A 23,304-nucleotide genomic window follows, 5' to 3' on the forward strand; every position below is an offset into this window, starting at 1 on the left:
GGAAAAGAATGTTTCGTTTCTGTCTGGGTGCTGTCAAAGCGATGTTAAATTTATACTTAACAAATATTTTCTCCTTCATCACCTTGTGTAACGTCGTTACGAGCAATACTATTTAATGGAATTAATTTGTATTCGATGTCAAGAGCTGTTTAATTTATTTTTCGCTGTACAATTTATCTGTTTAGAGCAACAGAATGATATAAAACACATTTAGCGTTACATTCTTTTTATTGCAAGGTATTCTGTGAAACAATAGACGAGACAGGATCGATTTTATTTATACGATTACCGAGAAACATGAGATCGTTACGCCCAAAACATTTGAAGTATGAGATAAAAGTTTTATACGATCAGTAATTCTAGGAATGATGAATATTCTTTGAGCTGTGAATAGCAAGAAATAAATGTCGAATACTTCCTGCCTTTATGCGGTTCCTTATAGCGCAGCAACCAGTTAAATATCGTAAAAAGGATCGTTAAATCAGTATAGCGTTAACGCCGAGTCAAAAGAACCGACGGCCATTGATATTTTCGCAAAAAGAAACCAAAGCTTTGTTTACTATAGACAATAGCTGAATGAATGCATATGCATAAAAATAAAATAACAAATGCTTATACAGGGTGTTCGGCCACCTCTAGCAAAACTTTTAATGAGCGATAGTAGAGGTCAAAATAAGACGAAAATCAAGAATACCAATTTGTTGATGGAAGCTTCGTTAAAAAGTTATTAACGTTTAAAGTGCCGCCCTTACTGAATTTTTTTCTCGAAAATGCGCAAGATTTCGGGGGTATGTCTATTCACCAAAAATGACTGTAATTCGAACCCTACAACCGAAAATAATTTTTCCACAACGATTTGCAATTTTTTAATTTTCTCGAATAATTTCACACCTTCTCTATTTTTTTTCTCGAAAGTGGGCAGGATTTCGTGGGTATGTCTAATGACAAAAACTGATTGTAATTGACCCCCGCAACCGAAAATAATTTTTCCACAACGATTTGCAATTTTTTTTCTCCGTTGAAAAATTTAGGCACCTAATTGGATTTTCAGTAAGGAATTTTTTTCTCGAAAGTGCGTACAATTTCGGAGGTATGTGTAATGATAAAAAATGATTGTAATTGATCCCCGCAACCGAAAATAATTTTTTTAGAACGATTTGAAAAATTTTTTTTCACCGAAAAATTTCAGCACCTACTCGATTTTTTTTCTCAAAAGTAGATAGGATTTCGGAGGTATGTGTACTCACCAAAAATGATTGTAGTTGACCCCCGCAACCGAAAATAATTTTTCCAGAACGATTTGAAATTTTTGAATTTAATTGTTAATAACTTTTTAACGAAGCTTCCATCAACAAATTAGTATTCTTGATTTTCGTCTTATTTTGGCCTCTACTATCGCTCATTAAAATTTTTGCTAGAGGTGGTCGAACACCCTGTATAGGGCACTTCTATAGGGTGGTAGATTTATTTTCATTATCTCGGCGAAAATAAGTAACTGTTCGATTCGAAAGTAAATATTTTTTTTATCGACTTAGAGCCGACTTTCAGTTCATTCATTGGTTAAAGAATTAAAATTCAAGAATAGTATTATCATCAGATATAGTGTGATATATTTCACCGTGTATATTTATGCATATTCCTTCAGAAAATAATTAAAGTCATGGACCTGTACAGAAATCTGTTCGTCCATTCGAGAATTCTAAAACTATAGTTTTCATTCCGCGTGTTTTGCATATGTTTTGCATAAGCGCATATTTTTCGCACGAATGCATGGATTTTCCATATTCGATCCGTAATCTGCCGAGCAAAAATAAGCTAGATAGACGTATATGTATAGTAAATCTGGCAGCGACGATCGACGCATGATCTATTTTCGACTTAACCCTGAACTGTCACACCGTGGTCTTTCAAGTTTGACACGATCTCCGCATATTTCGAACGAATAAAATATTCTGCAACAATTCACTGAAATTCTTTCAACCGCGTAGTTCGAGGGCGTAATAATCGAATATTAAAAAAATATTCCAATATCGTTTTATTCGCAATTATTTCACGGTAGAGTAACCAAGCTCAGCGTCTTACATGGAAAAAAACCGATTTTAGAGATTTACGACTTAAAGCTTTCAGGAAGAAATGCCACTTAAACTGGATGTGTGGCACGAAGTCGCAACTTCATAGGATTAAGATTAACTCTGGAATGGCGCACTGGGCTCTCTCACGATCCCAGCAAAATTTTTATTTTTGACAAAATCTTACTATTAATACATACATAAATATATAACTTAGATACTGAGCAATGTTTACTGAACGAAAGGTGAAACGATACTTGAAAAATTCTCGGTTAAAGAATGTGTAAAGGAGGATTCGACGGAGGATCTGTACGTACCTGTGTAGGCAGAACGATGAGAGCAACGCAGATCATGATGACCATGTAAAGCTGCGAAGGCCAAATGTCAGGTACAAAGTCCCCGTAACCGACCGTGGAAAACGTGACCACCACGTAGTACGTGCTTTGAAACAGATTCAAATGCCTGTGCCCCGCTCTCTGAAAGTGTTGGATCCCGCATACGCTGAAAACACCAGATTGAAAAGTGCCATTTCAGATCGTATCCCGCGTAATTACGGTTCCCAGGGTTATTAAAATCATCGTGGAGGGGTGTATGTACAGTAGTAATTTAAGTTTGTCGCTGAATGCGTCCTCCTGACGCAATCATCGAAGCCGATCGTACAATTAGCCGCATCCTCGAGTATCTAGGGACGCGTTTCGAGACCCTTTCATCTCGCAGGAACGACGAGTGCAAAGGATTCGAGGCAAGGTGGAGGACCTACCGGAAGAGCAACTCTAATGAACAACATCCATAAACGACGTGCTTCCATTATGCATGTAACCTCATTTTTCTTTCGATATTTAGTCCTATATCTCTGTTCCTAGTTCCTTTTTCCCCTTCCTTTTGCCGTACGATTTCGTCATCGCGGTCGTATCTTAATTTTCCTTTGCGATATTTTCGGATTCGAACGATCCTCCGCGGTTCAAATAACGTTTGGACGACCCATTCGAGAGTACTTGGCACGAATTTATGATAATTGGAGGTTTCCTCTACGAGAGTCTTTAGTTGCGCGAGATAGTGCGAGGGAACAATTCCACTCACCGTTACGAATATACTTTTTCAACCGTTGAAACGTTTTTATATACAACGAGAAAAGAACAAGCTAGACGGAGGAGGCGGATATTATCGGTGTAAATATTTAAATTTATTGCAAAATAATTTAGTACCAAGTGCCGATAAAATGAGGGACTGTCGCAGAATTTTTACATCCTATCGAGAGATTGATCTTATGCATAAGGCATGAATACTCGCTATACGATTGCTCGAACGTTTTACACCCCCACAACACTGTACCCAAATCCTACAGAAAATTTATAGGATGAATAAGACCGTAGGAACTTAAAAAAAGTCTAACAAGAAGAATGGGAGGTTATAAGTGTTATCTCTAAACGGTTGAAATGTAAGAAAATATAAAAAACTCGATATGAAAATATGAAAACTTGGAAACCTCGAAAATATGAAAACTTTTTCAAAACTCGAAGTATGGTGTCACCGTAAACGAAGGCCTCAATTTCCCTGATAAAATAAAAATTCCAATAAACGTGTTCGAAGCATGATTCTCGTAGTTCTCATATTTTTCCAAACGTTGATTTGAACCGTATTCGTTTGTGAGCAAAGTGAAAAACACGTTGAATAGTAAGGGAGCCAGCAATATTGCTTTTTAATTAGACGCTTTTCGTTTTGTTTGACTGCGTCGGCACTCGCGGCAAAAGAGTCGAAATATCAGTGTAGTTCTGAGTTCAGGAATATTTCTGGTATTTTAAATTCGCTATCGTGTTTGTCAAAATATTTAATGCTCCGTTATCGACGACACTAATGGAAAAAATAAATTGAATAAATGTTACGTGTGAAATGCAGCGTATACGATATACTAACATTATTAACGTATTACGTTATTATAAAATTAATGCTCAGAGCGAACGATAATTGATCGAGCCACGTGTTTGGCATACGTGATGCACAGGGTGTCCTGCAATGCGTGGAAAATATTTCAGAGATTCGTTTGGCACTTGAAAACAATGGAAAATGTCCATATATACGTATGTATGTCCTTCGTTGAAGTAAGTCTATAGTCGCCTTAGTTCAAATCTAGGTGTGAATAAAAATAGCGTCTCAGTTCTTTTCCGAGCAATTTATTATTGATCGTTGGAGGCTAGACCTTCGTATCATTTATGACGTTTTGATCCCTCGCAAGTCTTCATAGAACAATTTTTTACCACCTTATTCCATTACAAAGAGCAAAATGCTAAAACAGAAAATATAATTAAGATACGATGTGTCGTCTTTTTGGGACGCTCTATATAAATACGAATTTACTGCGATTTGATGTGCATTTTCACTGCAATCCGGAGAATGGTATCGACAGATTATGTTTCACCATTATTCACCGTCAGTCCAATTTCAATTTTGGTCAGCAAAAGATGGCCTTTGATTTACATTCACGAAACGATGCCCTTTACATTTTGCTTTGAAAATGTGGACATAAATTCTGGAACGAATTCGGTACACGAAAGTAATAAAGAAGTTGACGTAAATATTTTCCCTATTTGATATTGCTGTTCCATGTTTGATGAGACATTTTTAGAATTTTTGCTCGCCTGCCGATTTGTTTGTTTCGTTCGCATGGTTGCAAATATTTATTACTTTTGCGCGCTGTGTTTCTTCTCGATATCATGCACATACTTGACGAAACACTCTGTACAAGTGGAAGGCAGAACAACTTTGAAGTTCCTGTCTTTTGGGCAAAGAATTGAAAAAGAGAGGCTTTTGTTGCGCCACGACAATATTTCAGCTTTGAAAGGCCGAAAGAGAAACACGTTGTACGACGTGTCAAAAAATAAAGAGAGGCGAACGAAACAGTGAATTGGCAATGTAGATTTAAGATCGTTGTAACACCATTTTTATTTCACGATGCAATTTCGTTCTGCGACACGCTGCCTGCTTCGTTGTTTTTCAGCGTCGTATTTTGTATAGATCGTACCACGAAGGAAAGTAAACAAATTAAAATTGAAAATTCTGAAGCTGACCATATTATTAAAAAGGAAGCTTCAAGAGGATTAAGCAAACCGCTTAGGTTCGTGCTTTCTTAATTCGTCAAGGAATGATATTTCTCTTACTTATTGCACCGGTGAAATGCTGAAAAATCCGACAAATTTTACGAGAAATATGCTCGCCATTTTACGTTTTAACGCTGGAATTTCAATTAACTTTTTTTATCATGCTCTTGGCGCTTAATCGTTTCGCCATCCTATCATCGTCTAAAGAACTTAAATTACGAGTGTATTATCGTACAATTTCGATCTAACATTTTAAGATTATGCATGAAAATTTCGTGAAGACCTTAAATAACGAGTGTTTACATATTGTGAGGTACAAGGGAAACTGAAGTACAACTTCTATGAACAGAATGAAATAAAATGAGCAACAGGATGACACAGTTGGCATTTTAATTATACCTGAAATTAAGTTATAGGAATATTTGTTACACATGAGATACACTGTGCATAAGATACTATTACACAATAGCAATGGTAGAAAAAGATGTCAACTTAGTAAAGAACAATTCTCTTTGTTCAAGTTCGAGAAACACGAGAAACTTTCTTAGAAAGAGGGAAATATTACTTGAAGTTTCTTGCAACTCCAAGTTGTCGTTGCTCCAATAAGTTGGAATACAAAACCACTGTTCGATTTTCTATCGATCGTAATTTTATGTCCAGTTCAGCTCCGCAAAGCCGATTAGCTCTCGTCGAATGTATATCCAAATTTCGACAGTTCATTTAACCGGCTTAATTGAAATCGTATTAGTCCTGTTAAATAAGGGCCGACAGACTATCAAAGCAAACGAAATTCCATTAAAAAATCATCATCAGTAACGTCGAAAACATTTAATAGAATTGTTACGAATGAAACTATTCGAATCATTTACTTACAGATTGGAATATTTTCATAAACAGACAAATAACGCATATCGAAAGTACTAAACCTTTGCACGCGTGCAGTTCCGAAACTACTAGGGGTTTCTCTATAACTGAGCCATCATTAAAAACGGTAAACCTTCCTTTTTAAAATGGTTTTTGATTTTTGGCGATCCGATTTTCCGTTTTGGAGATATCGTAATTTATATGAAAGGATAATTTTTTAATTCGATTATCTCTATCTCCGTCTGACGCGTCGACGACCTTGACAAGGCCGTAGTTAAAGTTCATTGACCTCGCGACGTAAACAATGAAACGTAAACAAACGCTTCGAACCTCTATATCTCCGGAACTAATTACGTTATCGATTTGAAACAAGTCTCATTTTAAAGGACTTCTCATCCTCTAACCAATAAACATAACCACTGTTATAATTTATGCTGTCTTCTATGTTTATTTGGAAATCGTTGCGTGAAATTAATTGCTCCGTGAAAAGGAACATCTTCGTCCGTGCTGGAATCTTCCTCGGGTCTATTATCTTTCCGTATTTCCTGGATTGTTCTCCTGGATTTTCATATCGGAAAATGCGACCTCGTTGCATTCCGTACAAGTTAATTTAACTTCGTTCCCTTTATCTAGAAAAATGATGTCGTGGATAATTTCAATTCGATTCGTTTCAACGTCCAGTTACCGAAACGGCTGTAATTCTTTCGACTGGCCGACGAACATGAATTTTTCAGCCTTATCGTCCAGCTTCTTTCTCCGCTCTATCGGAACACGTACACACGCGTTACAACCGAATGTATTTATGTTTCCGACATCTGACAATCTCGAATACCATAATTCATATGGTGTTTTGCCGGTCGCTTTCGTCGGTAACCTGCTTTGCAAGCAGTTGCCGGTATTTACTGCCTCAGTCCAGTATTTTTTCTCCATATTTGCATCTAGGATCATGCACCGTGCCGTTTCATCTGTTTTTACATTCTGTAGCCCCTCTTTTTTTAAATAACCTTGCAAGCTATCGTTTACATACTTCCGACCTGATTACTTTCGGTTGTTTTTGATACCGTGTTTTCATCGTTTTCACGAATCGATGAATACATGCATCTCGACTGGCCTTTTCTACATCGAGTCCTTGTACCTCAACAGTATCGTAACATTATAACATTCATTCGACTATTCCCCGAGTGCTGAAATTTAGACAATAATTCTCTACCCTCTAATCTTATTCTATTTATCTTCAAGAAAACGGATGTAGTAACTCCGTTTCCTGTAAACTCCACAAGTAGTCGCTGTAACAAAGCGTCCGCGTAACTATACATTTTGTAAGTACGACAAGCCATTCGTAAAGCGAACGTCGAGCGAGTTTCTCGGTGACAGTGAAATAGATAACGTCTAGTCCGTCGCAATAACTGAACCGGAAGATAATAAATTTTGCTCATTGAATGTCGCCTGCTGCTTAACAGCGGGAATAAACGGCTAAACGAATAAACTTCCTCGAATAAATTAGTTTTCTAATAACCTTTACAGGACCAATATAATAAAAATCAGCCAACAAACAACGCAGACATTGGAGAAAATTGTCTGGGTTTAAAACAGTTCGATTACGATGTTGTCCTCGAATTAATTAAATGTTACGTTCAGATTCCCTTCTGTAAATTTTTATTCGTTAACGGTAAATATTTGCACCGTTGTACAGGATTCTTTTTATAGTCGAATCAAGCGTCCCTTGGATTTAAATTATTGCCTCGTTTCATTTTGTAACGGTACCGTGGCGTTTCATTGCTTTACTCGATGTTTACATTTTACTACATCTTTACTGCTTTCGCTTTATCACTCCAAAGGATTCCTTCTGTCTGAGTGTCCGCGTAAAGCTCGTATCGCGAGAAACTTGGCGATATATAAGCTACGGGACTGCTTTCGGAAACAAATAGGATTAGATACGCTATTTCGAGAACACCAGTTTTTAATTAATGTAAAATTAGTAAAATCTTTAAATGATAGTAAATAGTAAATCTCAAATAAATGAACTAGATAAAGATCATACTGTTTAATATAACCAATGTATTCGAATTCCTTCGATTTCTGAATTTTGCTCGCTTCTTAGTGATTTTTTTTTTGCTGGCTATTAAAGAGCGATTAATTCCGTGTTTTGTAGATACATTTACTATATATTTAGCTATATTTACGAATTTTTGCAACGCATAATGTCTATTGATTACGCTGTTTTTGTTGATCAACAAACAACAGTTTTTAGGAACGGCGCCCGACTGCGTATGTGATATCTTGCGAACAAGTTATCCGAAATCCAAAAACCAACGATATTCTTAATATAGATGAGTGTGGTTACAGCACGAACTAGGATCTTTTCAAAAAAACAAAAAATGGCAAAATAGTAGCTATTTTACGAAAAAATACTGAATATTTTCATATATTCGGCTGCCTTATTGTTAATAAAAGAAAAAGTATTGCAGATATCGCAATTATACTGTATAAATTTCCTGTTGATATCTTGAATAGTTTTCTAAAACAGCTTCAAAGTTTCACGTCCAGTTGTTATACCTACGCGCGGTACATTTCAGCAGGCTATAACTTCGTTAGTTTTCCGAATTTCAATTTAATATTTGGTAGATATATTTTCGAGACTACATACTAAAAGACAAAGCAAAAAAAAATTCGATTTTAATCCCACAAAGTAGAAAGGCAACTTAAAGTTTTACGTCCAGTTATATATCCCTGCGCATGGTACATTTCAGCAGGCTATAACTTCGTTAGTTTTCCGAATTTCAATTTAATATTTGGTAGATATATTTTCGAGACTACATACTAAAAGACAAAGCAAAAAAAAATTCGATTTTTTTAATCCCACAAAGTAGAAAGACTCCTTAAGTCGATCGACAATTTCCACCAAGGCCCGACTCCTGCACGGTCGAATCCGTCCAAGAATTTCGAAAGCTAACCTCATCCCCCGGAGGATTAACACTTTGACTGCCACGTTACCCATATATGGGTGACAAGACCTTCCCACTATGGAATTAAAACAATTTATTCTGAAATTGAAATTGAAATGTTAAATAAATTTATATAGGACGAAGTTTAACGTGGTTACGAAAATAAGTACCGAAGACAAATTTTAAGTTATGCAGTTTACAGTTACTTAAAATCCAAGTTTTGGTCTCGTAATTGTACGGTTTTGATGTGGCAGTCAACGTGTTAATATACCGGACAACCACGTGGAAAATCGTTGCACGACGCGCGAGGAACGACTCCAGAATAATTTGAAGATCGTTCCTGAGCCCGTGTCGCGTCGAGCGCAACGACGGCAAGGGCGAAACTCACAAGTACGCCATTCTAGAACTACACCGTAAATAATGAATCACGACGATCGATGGTGATACCAATCCATCTGCACGAACCGCCACGATTACTTATTAACGTCTGTCCCACATTGCGATCTAGGTCAATCAGGCATGATTCGCCCTTTCCCGGTTCGCAAGATCGTAATATTCGTGCCGATATTGCGTAGGTTTGGACGGAACACGGACGAATCTTCGCCAAGAACAAGAACAATACGAAGGTGTGAGGGGAGGGGTTGACGTTGGTGCACGTCTTACGGGCCACCGGACGAGCGTTTCGTCGTTAACGAAAGTTCTCTGTCCCGGTTCCCGAAAGGCCACGGGAGTTTTTAAAGTGCGTCGTTAAGGGAGTTCAAAGAAAGCGACATTTGTACGGACCATTGAGAATGTCATGCTCGAGGAGCAATTCCGCAGAAAATTGGATTAATAATTCCGGCATCCCGTGCGTTTTCCAACGGGCCAAAACGCGCGTTTACTTTTATGAATTCAACCAACGTATGGCGGGATGTTTGGATTTTAATAAGCAAACGGAACCTCGTCGCATAAGCATCGATCCCTGAAAAAACTCAATTTCTGGGAACGTTCAACAACCAGGATTCGGCTATATAGTTCGAATAAATATTACATGGTTTATTTCAAATAAACGGTACCCAAAATATGACTCCTCGTTTTTACAAATGGAGCAGCGATTAAATTCTACGAGAAGAGTATATTGTAACTTAATGTATTTAGTAAATAATTGCCCCAAAATGTACACTAAGTAGAACGAAGATAAAAAAAGGAATGCGTATTTAAGATGTATAACTATTATTTTTGTTGTATCTATCGTGCTATAGACAAATTGAAACTCGTAAAACATGCGTGTTGGACAACGTTGTCTGAATAATATTTTTACGATCTCCGTCAAATGTCTGATCGAGGATAGCCGAATGAACAATAAAATAAATGAAAACCAGCGGACTAATAAAGATATATTTGTCAGCCATTTTTGCGTCGGAAACTATAGTTTCGTAGTAATTTGTATCAATCACAGTAATCGCTATTGACTTTGATACACTTCTTCTATCTAGCCATAGGTTTTCCAATCTCTTTCTCACAAAAAATTCGTGTTCCACTATTCATGAATGCCAAGACCATGTTTTTAATAGCCGCCTTTTCCGAAAATTTGATTTGCTACCAGAACTAATCGAGCTGCTTGAATAAATAATAATTCAGTTGGCAAAAGATCGAAATAACGTGGTCGACAACGAAGAGTCTTAAATGTGATCTTTCGAAGTTTGTACGTCATTCGCCTTACGTATGTCATTCGTCGTACGTCATGTTATAGACGAAGAATTAATTTCTATTATCTGAAGGTTACTCGAGCTATTTTTGTTGGACGTCAAATTTAAAAATACCAGAAACAATGAAGATAATTAAGGAACATCTGACGTTTGTAGAAATTGCAGTTAATTTTTCACTTTTCACATAATTAATTGTATTTGTAATTTTCCTTGTACTTTCATTCGATTACGATAGTAGCACAATAGTCGTTTCACAAATCTTTCAACGACCACCTTGAATTTACACCTATTTAATTGACAATTCATCGTCGCGGATAATAGAGTCGAGCTGGTCATTCCTCGTATCAATGAATGTACATTGTATCGAGCATTGTACAGTGCTCAGCACCTTGAAACTTGGAGCGCATGAAAAGTGACGCTCATTGCACTTTGAAGACGAGCAAATATCGTTTGTACGCGGTTCCGCGACTAGGCTCCACCAGTGACATAGATGCAAACTTCGTTCCACGTATAGAAACGTTCAAACAATAAAGCAGTAAACACATAATTTATCCAATTGGTGCTTTCCAAGTCCATTTTTAGCATTTCCAGTCGTTCGACCGTGTTCACTGTTCGATTGTTTGCCTTCGTCTCAGTTTCAAAGACGACTTCGCTTATTTGGGTCGACCGATATGTTAAAAGAATCACCAAGGTCAAGACGGAGGAAATTTTGATTATTCCTTCATTTATGCATGCTGTAAACGCGGTTCGTGAAAACGACAAAACGAGAGGAGATACGCGTCGCGTATAATTCGCATTTTCCGGATCGTAAACCGAACATTTCGATTTTAAACGAAGCAAAGTTGAAATATAGACGTACAACTTTATCTACTCGCGAATGTCATAGTTTCTAGGCCACGCTGCTCGACGATAACATCAATCTGATTAAACTATTATCCAAGAGGAAGCAGAGCGGGAAACGATGCAGGCGAACGTTCCGTCTCTGTTCACAATTGACTTCGCCGTTATCATTAAATCATAATTGTAGCTGAAACACATGACACTAGCGAAAGCCTTTAGCAATGGTACGAGACTAGTTTACATTCCGGGTTCTACAAACGGATTGATTCCTCAAGCATTTTCATGCGAAGCAGCGTTTACTAGTTCTTTGACCCTGATCGATAGATCCACTAATAGAATATCGGGGGTATATCTATTCACCAAAAATGATTCTAATTGAACCCCGCAACCGAGAATAATTTTTCCAAAACGATTTGGAATTTTTTTTTTTCGCGAAAAAGTTTCACACGTTTTCGAATTTTTTTCTAGAAAGTCGGTAAGATTTCGGTGGTATGTCTATCGACTAAAAATGATTATAATTGACTCCTGCAACCAAAAATAATTTTTTTTGAACGATTTGAAATATTTTAATTTTGTCGAAAAATTTCACACCTTCTTCAATTTTTTTCTAGAAAGTGGGTAGGATTTCGGGAGTATGTCTATTCACCAAAAATGATTGTAATTGACCCCCGGAACTAACCATAATTTTTTTAGAACAATTTGAAAATTTCTTTTTCGCCGAAAAAAGGCACCTACCCCCTGTCGATTTTTAGTAATTTTGTTTGACGCCCTACAGAAAAGTTGTCTAATACTTTTCTGTAGGTGCCCACGAGCTCTACTTCAGAAAAAAGTTTCATCGAAATATATTCACTATTATAGGAGTTATGGCTGTTTGAAAATTGGATCATTTTTATGGAGTTTTTCTCACTTTACGGGGTCAAGGAACAACTTTTCCAACATTATTAAAATTTCTACATATTCTTCATCAAAATACGCGTCGTTTGCATTTTCAAACATTGAATTCGTCCAATCTGTTCAGAAGTTATGATGTTTTAAACATACGCATGAAATTTCAGGGAAACGTATCAATGTATGGTCAGACATGAAATTTTCGGTAATGAATTTTTTTCTCGAAAATGGCCAAGATTTCGGGGGTATATCTATTCACCAAAAATGATTGTAATTGATCCCTCCAACTAAAAATAATTTTTTTGGAAGTATTTGAAATATTTTAATTTCGCTGAAAAATTACTGCACCTTTAAAATTTGTTTGACGTTCTACCCCCGAGTCTTCAGAACGGTATGGCAGTCAGATTGGACTACGAAAGTCCATAAGGTGTAAGGTCTACTCGTATACCTCGTCTGTGGTCCAACGAGGACGAGGAGCAGTTAACAATGGACCAGAGAACACTTGATACGAATAGCGGAAATTTAATTTGGATAATAGGCCACGCGTGCGGCGCTGTGGCGCTGAAGAAGGACCGTTTTATTAAGTTTTCACCGGCTAAGCGGGATCCGGCAGCTGGCCGGATTCGTAAATGGAAACGTCTGCTCAGGTAAACTTTCCTCGTTATTCGAATAATGTAATACGACTTGTATGCAAGCAACGCAATGCGCGCTTTGTGTAAACTCGAATAACGGGGGAAAATAAGGGCTCTGGAAAAGTTGACCGACACGTCGACAGAATTTTAATTCGTAATCCCTGGCGTTGCTACGCGGCTGGAAAATATATAAATTATTAAATGGAGAGGTGTTGTAACAAACGTCACGTATCGCGATTACATGGAATGGTTCTTATCCTGGGATCCACGGAACCACTATTTGCACAGAGAGTTGGTAGATATTTATTTCTGTCCCGTATATTATGTTTAAAAGCATCAATTGTACACTTTCAGCACTTTGAAACCATGATGGTTATTAAACTATAATAAATCTTTTAATGTTGTGAAATCACTAACGTGTCTTATATAGAGAGATTATGTTTCGTTGGCTAAGAGTCTTTGCGAAGTTCCAAATGATCAAGTATTCCAAGTTCTCTATCAATTTCTTTAGAAAACGATTCTTGTCTGGCTGTTGTAAACTCTTATTTAATGCAGCATTTTTTACATGCATTGAGATGCATTGATAAATAAAAATTATGCGGGTAAACATCGAAGTGTTTGCCAACGATATTTCGTATGCTTCGATCTGACATTTCATCGCCAGTTGTACGTTTCGTTGGCAAGGCTGAGTATGACAAATCGATCACGCGAATTAATTCAGGACTACTCGCAATACTTGCACATTTCGTAACCTTTCCCTTTATAACTGATTAATTTTTTGTTTTACATGATTCATGGAATTCATGGAAAATTCTCTCTTATATTCTGTAGAGGTCTTTCTTTACTCATGATTCTTTCACGTGTAAGTACTATATAAAAACAGAATTGAGCGTAGTTTGGCACGCAAAGGTTTCGTGCATGTAAAACTAAGAAGAAAGTTGATGACGACGGGTTACTAAAAATTCAGTAGCCAGTAGTTTAGGAACCTAATACTTGGATTTGAACGAAATACCAACGGACTACTCGATAAGGGAAAGAATTTTACATAAAATTGGAAAAGTTGAAATTTACTATCGCATTCATTTCGTCTTTCAAAGGTACTGTCTTCTTTAATAAAGTAGGGAAGTAGAAGTAGAAGAAATGTAATTTATTCGACTGCTCTGATTCCCAGCTATAAACTTCTTCGTTAATAGCTTCGATTCCAAATGATTAAGAATATTACGGATTTTCAAACGTAATGTCTTCCCAAGTTCACCGGTGCGTTAGGAAAGTGCAATTACACTTTTCGTTGTAAAACAATTTATCTATAATGTTAATTCTATCGTTCGAATCAAGAAATCAAGGAATCGATATATCCAAAAGAAATCAGATTGTTCCATTAAAAGAAAGAGCAATTGCGTTTTCCTAATGCACCGATGCACTTGGAAGAAATGTCGTATCATAGAATAATAGAGGTCATTAAATTATACAATACTGTCCTATATGATTTTGTTCTATTTTTACTGATAGAACGATTCTATAGCTTGACTGAATTACTGGAACGATCATGTGCAATATACCTACTGTAATATTTCATAAATTCCAATAGTTTCAACCGGTTGAACTTATTGTTGAGGTAATCTAAAAGGCGAACGGCTGAAATTTCACACAACAATCGTGCTATTCAGATATTTAAACCGCGATTAATGTTTATTCAGTGTTGCACAGAGGTCGAGTAGGTATAATCATAGTAATTCCAGCCACGGAACGCCATTCTAGTATTACAACTTAAATAAACGCCAGCGTGAACGCATTTGAAATCTAATATTTCAATAAATATCAATTTCTTTGTACACAAAATATACCTAACGAGAGAAACATGATTTTTTTGTATTGAATGTACAAAAATTAAATAATAACTCTGCGCGCTAACAGCGACCGCGTGTGAATTAATTTGGTTGGAATTGCATTTGTAATTTTCATTAGACCGACTGAACTAATTATTTTATATATATTTTAACATATTACAGCTATTAAGTAGATTACATTTAAACTAGAATTGAGAGCTAGTAGATTTTAATTGCGTCTTTGTATTGTTACTCACCTAGTAAAGACAAGGCACAGTAATGTTGCACTAAGGATCATCAGTTGTTGACTTAAAGCTGATTGAGATTTTTGCATAGCTCTGTGTAGATCGTTCTGAAACACGGGCATCGAGGATTAGAACATGGCTAATATCAACTTCGACGCGAAGGATGGAAATAAAACTACTCACGAACATATTTTCCAAGGAATGCTTTGCCAACCAGCAGTTCAGGAACACCGGAATGAATAGATTTCGCATTGGCGGATAAAGTAACTGAAAATAAAATGTCACATTTATCGTATATTGTTTGTTTAAGGTTGGACGAAACTGAAAACGTAGTATCACATTCCAAAGCCATTACTTTAAACGGAAATACTGTATACCATGTTATCGATCTTGTTTCCTCTACGTGAATAGCAATAAATAAGAGGTTCTATACTTTATAATAAATCTTTTACAGACGGTCGCGAGACACGATGACTTGGGACTTAGGGATTTAGCTGTAGACGAGACACAGAGCTAATGAGACTAGGCCAATGAAATCAAACCGCCACTTTCTGATCACGTTACACCCTATTCGCGTTTAGATCGAGGTTAATCTCAATAGGATAGATAAAGATCGATGCATCGTCGAGATCGCGTACAATTTGTGTCGTGGAAACGCCATCGCGTCTTTCAGATTCTAATCAAGAATGCGGAACAATTCGGACCGCAGAGTTTCATTTAACAAAATAAAAGCTCATTCTACAAAACTTGAAACACGTACAAACTTTCCCCGTTCGATACGAAATAGCATGCACGAACGAATTCTAACTTTGAAAAAACTATCGAATAAACTTGCATGAAAATAGAAAAGACTTCTTTTAATTATGAAAGTTTTGCGAAATACAGCTATTTTTACTCGTACGGTTTATGCGTACTTTCTTATCGCAGTAATGAAAATACGATTTAATATATTTAATATAAAAGAAGCAGTAACTTACAAAAATATGCTTCACCGTTATTTATAATACAAAATTAGCCATCGTACGGTATCTTTTGAAACGATCTCCAACGCTCAGTCCAGGCTTCCTTATAAACACATAACATATTACTTTTAACCCCCTGCGTTTTATGGTTGCTGCATGTTGCGCAATCTTTATGTTTCCCTTGCAAACATGGTATAATTATATTTAATCTTCCGCTTAAATGTTGCTGATCGTTGACCTGATTTTGTCTTATATTATAAAGATGACTCAACGTGTCGAAATATAAATTTAATAAACGCTTGTTATTAAATTGCCAGTCTTTCTATATTGTAAATCTCAAAGTCGTACTATGAAGTTATTATTCATTTCGTTAAAAGTACGCGTTGGTTTTCAAATTCCCGATAGTTGACGGAGAACAGAGTCCAACCACTTGCAGCCATAAACGACAGTTTATTCCTCGACTCTTATCGCTTCCCATAAATCGTCGTAGCAAATCTGCACGAACCGACGTATTAATACGAACGACTACGCCTAACACAGTTTCCCTCCGCGAGGAATATCAATATTTAAGTCCACCGGCGAAGAATCGTAAAGATATTCGAAGCACGCGAACGCTAAATTGCCGACCAACGCAACAAGTCGTTCGTTTCCAATCGGGAAACGAAACTTCATTACTGTAATTTAGCATGCCCCGGGGGGGGAATCAGAATTCCGTAACTATACAGGGCGGACCAAATAAAACGTTACGTTCATAACGAAACCACTGCTGATGTTGACTTAAATCTTTTCATTTAAACGAGACAGAGTTAATTATTTTACGAGGAAAACAATTTTCCTGAGACGTCAGAAAATATTTAAATTATATTCTAGGTCGAGAATCATTTTTTTTGAATATTTAGAATAACGCTCCTGGACTTTTAAACAGCGATGTTGCAGAAACATATTTTTGCTTAAAATAATTTTAAAAAAAAATATTTATTTTAGGTCGAAAATTGTAAGTACTCCTGGACTTCCAAACAGTGATTTTGCAGAAACATAACTTTGTTTAAGGAAAAATAATTTTTTTAAAGGGAAACACTGGAAGAGGCGCCGGAAAATATTTGTTTTAGGTCGAGAATTATTTCTATAAATGTTTAAAATAGTGCTCCTGGACTTTAGAACGGTGATTTTACAGAGAACAGCTTGGGGCACATTGTTTGGCCAACTCTGTAGACCCACGGTGCATACTATTTAGCCGTGGAAACGCAAAGCAACAAGTAAATTCCCTGGTTCGTTTGCCATGGTGCTTGTTAACGGAACAAAGTCCGGTAAACTGTACACTATAGATCGCGACTCAATGAAATAAAGTTCTATTAGGACTTTTCGATGTTGCGTGCCTATGGCACGTAAAACGTCCAGATTCCTATCGGTGGCCCCGTGGAATGGAATTCAGAACGAATCCAGTGATTGATATAATACGTTTTATCGCCGGTAAATGGCTTTCGGCGTCTGGGAAACGTTTTCCGCGTCGCTTGTTCTCAAATCGCTCCTTAATAAATCATTTTAATGCTCCGTGTAAAGCTCTGTCTCCTCGGTTGTAAAATACAACGGACAAATTGGTCGACGATCCGTGCGACAAATCTAAATTTTGGATATAATCGTTCTCGCGAATCTCACTGCTTCGAAGGTGGTCCCCGAAAATTGAATTTCCAAGTTAGATCATCTTTGACGCGTTCCAAAAATTTCTGAACGAAGAAAACACTTGTTCCATGCGGATAAATGGACAGAGAAATTAACAATTCTTGAACAAACGAAGAGTTCCATGGCAGTTTCGAATCACACGTATCCGAGGTTGGCTTCATCGTTTTATACGGGTTCAGGTTTGTCAGCTTCGAGCCTTATTGAACTGGGAATATCGGTACTCGCCTCCCAGGAGTCTAATGTAGTACATATTTGGTTCAACGGATTTTCCGGGCAGCTATGTACAATTTCGCGGTCTTATATAAGCCTCAAACGTAGTTCCTTTTTATTGAATATAGTATCACCGAAGATTCAACGTACTTACCTATTTTATTTAATACTTTGACTGCTACGAGACGTGCACTTATATCACTGACAATATTATTTCGATTACTGTTTCTGACATTCCTCGTTATTCGTTATAACGAAAGAAAATACAAGTCATAATGCAAAGGAGTTTCTTAAACGAGGTTAACATTTACAGCTAAATAGTAATAGTTAAGAATTGTAAATTACACATATAAATAAATAAATATTGTAGAGGAAGGTAGGCGAAAGTTTTACAAGTTGAGCTACTAAAAGAAAAATATTTCTACCTTGCAATACGTTATTTGTTATTTTATATTGCATCGCGTGTGCCTTGATGATACTTTTAGGACACGTAATAACATAAATGAAAATTAATTCCAGGAAAGAGTTACTTTTCATGCTGAACAATCCTTTGATGCAACACACAGGAAATTAATATCAAGTCTGAAGAGACGCAGTGTAATAATTTTAACATTCAGACGTTACTAAGGCTATGACGATAAAATCATTGCGAAAAAGTGACTCACCGTAACCGTGAATGGTATCGTGTTGACTAGCTCCAGGATGAAGTGGAAAGAGAGAAGCTGCTGCCAGACGTTTCCCTGTGAACATGACGAAGGCAGCTCAACAAACCCAGCGACAATTTTAAGAAAATGCAAAGTGCGCTAAACGATTAGAAAACAAAGCGAACAGCCGTCCTGCACTTTCTGTGACCGCTACGGACCGCGTCGACGATTTCCAAAATGTCCAGATCAACAGGTGCTCCCGTTAATTTCCGAAAACCGAACGAGTGTTCCCACCGGATTTGCGTACGGTCAAGCTGGATCGCGGGGGTATGAACGGTAATTAAAACATTATACTAATACCGTAATTGCGTTGTTTCATTTAGCAAAATTATCTCGACGCCTTTCCTTTAACGTACGCGTTCAGCGTCACAACTGCACCCAGGTGGTTATTAACGACTACGGCTTAATAATTTAGAAGGAGCGGCGATACATTAATTAAATACTATGGAACAGCGCGGTATCGATTAAATGGCCGCGTCTAGCCTTTCAAATTATAATTTATAATCGATTTGGATCCCGCGTACGATTCACTTTGGCCATGTTTTACCACCAGATTTTTACATTAAATTAAATCATACACACGATTTAAAAATTTAGAAACGATACGTTCCTTTTACTTATCATTTTTTAGAAGATCATTCATTTCGAGATTGGAAACTGTTATTAAACACTCCACGACATTTTTATCCTTTCGATAATAAATATTTCGTCTGCCTTAAGTTGGTTTCAATTATTTAATGAACGGACGCGTTAGATGTTTTTTGTAGCCTAGAAGAGTTAAAAAAAACTGTGGATGCCTCACAAATATTGCTTGGATATTAAGAGCGGAACTTAGAAAGTTTCAGACTCTATGCTATGTATATTGTTATTAAAGAAAGTCAGTTTCCTGTACCACAAGTCCCCCGAAACATTGTCTATTGGCATAGTTCTTCTCAGTTAATCGGATCATCTTCGTATACGTCTTTTTAACGCGGCTGGTCGACGTATATCTGGCCTCGAATCGAAAACTGATTGCAATGCCGCATTCCCGCGAGATTTTCAGCCCCCACGGTATTTCCTGACGTGTGCGAGTAATATGAATCAAAGTTTTAATTACACGGTTCTGTTCCGAACGCTTGAATAGATCCTCGAGAATGGTCTCTATCGGCGTACAAAACACTTCGATGAACAGAAATACAGTCAAGATCGATGAATTAATTAAATTCATGCGTCATGGTCTGATAATTCAAAGTCAAATTTTTTTACCATTTTTAAGCATATTACGAGAAGATGAAATAATAATTATCACTAGGTAGAGAACGAGTATTTAAAAATATCGTACCAAGTAATTTTTAAAAATTTAATTCAAAACGGCAGGAACATATAATTCCATGATTACAGATTCCGATAGATTTCGAACTTTAATTAAATTTTTCAATACTTCTGGGACATATCGAATCCATGAGTGTAATACAAAGGAGTCTGCTCTTCATAGAATTGTAACATCCGTTGTATTCACCAGACCTATCACCAACTGATTACTTCTTCTTCAAACATCTAGGCCGTGTTTTAACAAAGGAAGCACAGAAGTTCAAAATGCTCCGAAAGAATTCATTACTTGCAGAAATGCGGACTTTTGTATTAACGAGCACGTACCTGTATAACGTTTCGTTGGAAAAGGCGCGGCGAATACGCGATCAGAAATTTACGGGGCAAATTAATTTTCCCCGTTCGTTTAATCGTTATTAAATAGTTTAAAAAATTTTAAGTCCGCTGTTTCGCGTTTAACGACCTGATATTTTATCGCGCGTTGTAATTACGGACGTGGGAAATAAATTTTCACGGCAGTGGCCAGCGCTACGGTACACTTTCGTTTTAAGTGGCGTTCTTGTTTCTCGCCTCGAATACGTCTCCCCCTTTTCCGCCAAGACGAATAAGAGCAAAGCGCTGACAAGACACCGGGTGCTCTTCAAATTTCTTCGTTCCTATCTGATCGAACTTCCCAAAGGAATTCTTCGAAAACTGTGCTACACTTCAACACCAACTAATCTCCCATTTGTATTCGCCCGCCGTGGATACATTTTCCATTCCGATTCCCTTCTGTCAAGCTGTCGAGGGCTCGAACCTTTGTCACGGGCCACAGAAAAGCTTTCACGACTTCGAGGCATTCTTAAGGGTGCAGTCAAACCCCAAAAGCATCGAAAAAACGCTTTTCGGATTTTTACATATTAAAATAGCCACGAGTTCCTACCATTTAATCAAAAGATTCCAAAAATTTACATAGGCGCTCGAACTCCAATCTTTTCGATCCCGGTAAATACAAATTATTAATTGCAAATTACAATTAAATTAAATACAAAGCTGAGCAATAATTACAACGTTCGTATCGACTTTGGCTCGAGTCAAGAGTCCTTCTTCCGCTTCAGAAACGAAGGGGGTTTCTTATTTTACATAAATTTATGACTAATTGTAAGATAACATGTTGCGTGAGGTTGTTCTTTCACGAAATATATTCTACGAACAGTAAACAATAAACTGTGTGAATTTCAAACGATTGCAGGTGTCGGTTCTTTTAGTAGCATAGTGTTAGAGGTCGATATTTAAAATACTGAGGTTTGACAAGTATCTCGAGGGAGAAAGATCGAAAGAAGACTAACGAGACGTGAAACAGTAAACATTGAAACGCGTGTGGATTTCGTTTACGTCGACAGCGTTGTCAGCTTTTGCTTTAAATCTTTTTGTAGCGTGTTGACTGATATGACAGGTCCCCATGTGTGGAGATCCTCTTTTAAAAAATTTTTAAAATGTGAGGCTTCGTTTCTGAGAAAATCAATTATGAAAATTCATATTTAAAGACAAAACTTGACCAGGTTTGGTTCGACAGTCAACGCGTGTATTAAATTTGTAATATTTTCGTGTTTGTGAAGTTTGACAAGAACATGATTTATTTCCCATTATTCGTGTTATGTTCAATGATGGAAGCGAATGATCAGCGTCTGTCAGTCATCCATTATCTACCATAAGTGCCAGTGGCTCGTGTTGTTTGCACGGGGTGGAACATCTCAATCGATGTCACTCACATTGATCACTTATTCGGAGAGTGGAACACGCTCTTAGAACACAATTGTCTTTGAGTTTCTTTCCGTATTATGGGGAAAAATTCTTATCTAAACAACAACTTCGAGTATAGAATAAAAGACGAACAATTCTGTATCTGTTTCCTAGTTAAATAGAAATACAAATTTCAATTATAGAATTAAATATTTCACGACGAGCGAATAAGAATTCTACGAATAAATTGCTAGACATTTTATAGTTTATCTATCATTCGAGTGAAAAGCTGAACTTGTGGTAGATTTATTCTTCCACGAGGAATCGATCCCGATCTGTTAGTATCACGTTTTACAAAACACTCTGTGAATTAGGTTACTTAGAGGGGAGGAAATGGCGTTAAACTTGCGTTCCTGCCCCTTAGTTTCCGAAAGAGTAAACCAGACTTTGAAACAGAAGACGATATAGACGATTGATATCGTTTCTGGAAAATAACTGGCACGACGAAGTTATTGGTTGAACCTGTTAGTGACTCAGCGCTAACAGAAGGCTGGCCATCTCTGCTTTTAATGTTTTACGTTAGAAAAACTTTCAGCACGTTGCTACGCTATGCTACCGACACTACATGTGCAAATCAATAACGTCATTCTTATCGTTTTTCAGTGTCCAACTATGATTAATTACATTCCGCTAGCGTATCCTAGCAGTGTCAAATAGTGTCTACATGCTTGGTGATTCATTCGAATGCTGGAATGCTTCTGCCGATGATCTATTTTTCAGTGCTCTTATATAGTAATGATTGCGCTCGAAAATGGCCTGAAATATTTAAACTTTCAAAATATTTTTATTTCAAACTATATATTAGATATATTCTTGAAACCAAGTTTGTTTATGTGTGACCTAATATTGTTTTATACCGTCCAAATTAGAAATTATTGCTCCTTAAAGGAATAAATTAAAATTAAAAAAAATAGAATTAGTGCTCCTGTCGACGATTCAATTAGAACGATATTAGTACCGTTTTAAAAAATCTTCAGAACTTTAGAAAGTTTCGAGAATTCCTAATCTTGTGGAATAAAATGACGCGAAAAGGGAACGCGGTTGCTACTCGTATAGAAAGTATTTGGGAATCGATGTTTCCGCGACACTTTTTCATCAGTGGGATTAATAGAATATGTTGATAAAGTTTGATGAAACTGTTTAAGGATATCCGATACTTATCAAAGTCCCGATTCGTTTTCCCTTTGTCATCGACGGTCGCGAGGATAAAACAAAACAGCCAAGAGTAAAACGTTATATAACTCGAGATTCATCGCGAAACTGCAATTTTATTACGGTCTCCTTTCCTTAGTGTCTCTCAAGCGCAATATTACATTCGGGCGACGTTGATAACACGATCTACAGCTTGCAAAACCGCTCGTGGTTAGCGGAATCCGCTTTTCTCGAAGATTTTTACATTCCCTGCCCGGGAGATATTGATTCGAATGTACGGAGAGGGCCAATTAGAGATCATCGCGTAACTAATCTTATTCTAATTTACGACTCGAGTGGGATTTCTAATCAGCTTTCCGCGGAAAACTGAATTTTAACCCATCGAGATTGCCGAGTATTTCTAACCGAATAAAA

At 37.0% G+C, this 23,304-nt stretch overlaps 1 protein-coding gene across 1 annotated transcript in view; it reads right to left on the reverse strand.

Moving 5' to 3' along the window:
- The window catches only part of LOC122401539 (potassium channel subfamily T member 2), a 133,711-nt gene that overhangs the window by 19,700 nt on the left and 90,707 nt on the right, over nucleotides 1-23,304 (reverse strand). The window contains exons 5-8 of the mRNA XM_043403740.1: nucleotides 18,610-18,684; nucleotides 15,276-15,359; nucleotides 15,105-15,199; nucleotides 2,387-2,570 (exon numbers count right to left, since the gene is read on the reverse strand). Coding sequence (XP_043259675.1) covers nucleotides 2,387-2,570; nucleotides 15,105-15,199; nucleotides 15,276-15,359; nucleotides 18,610-18,684 — 438 coding nt within the window. The remainder of the gene's footprint in view (nucleotides 1-2,386; nucleotides 2,571-15,104; nucleotides 15,200-15,275; nucleotides 15,360-18,609; nucleotides 18,685-23,304) is intronic.

Source organism: Colletes gigas, unplaced genomic scaffold, assembly GCF_013123115.1.
Source record: "Colletes gigas isolate AHSC1104 unplaced genomic scaffold, ASM1312311v1 Colletes_gigas_Sc00025, whole genome shotgun sequence".
Taxonomy (NCBI): domain Eukaryota; kingdom Metazoa; phylum Arthropoda; class Insecta; order Hymenoptera; family Colletidae; genus Colletes; species Colletes gigas.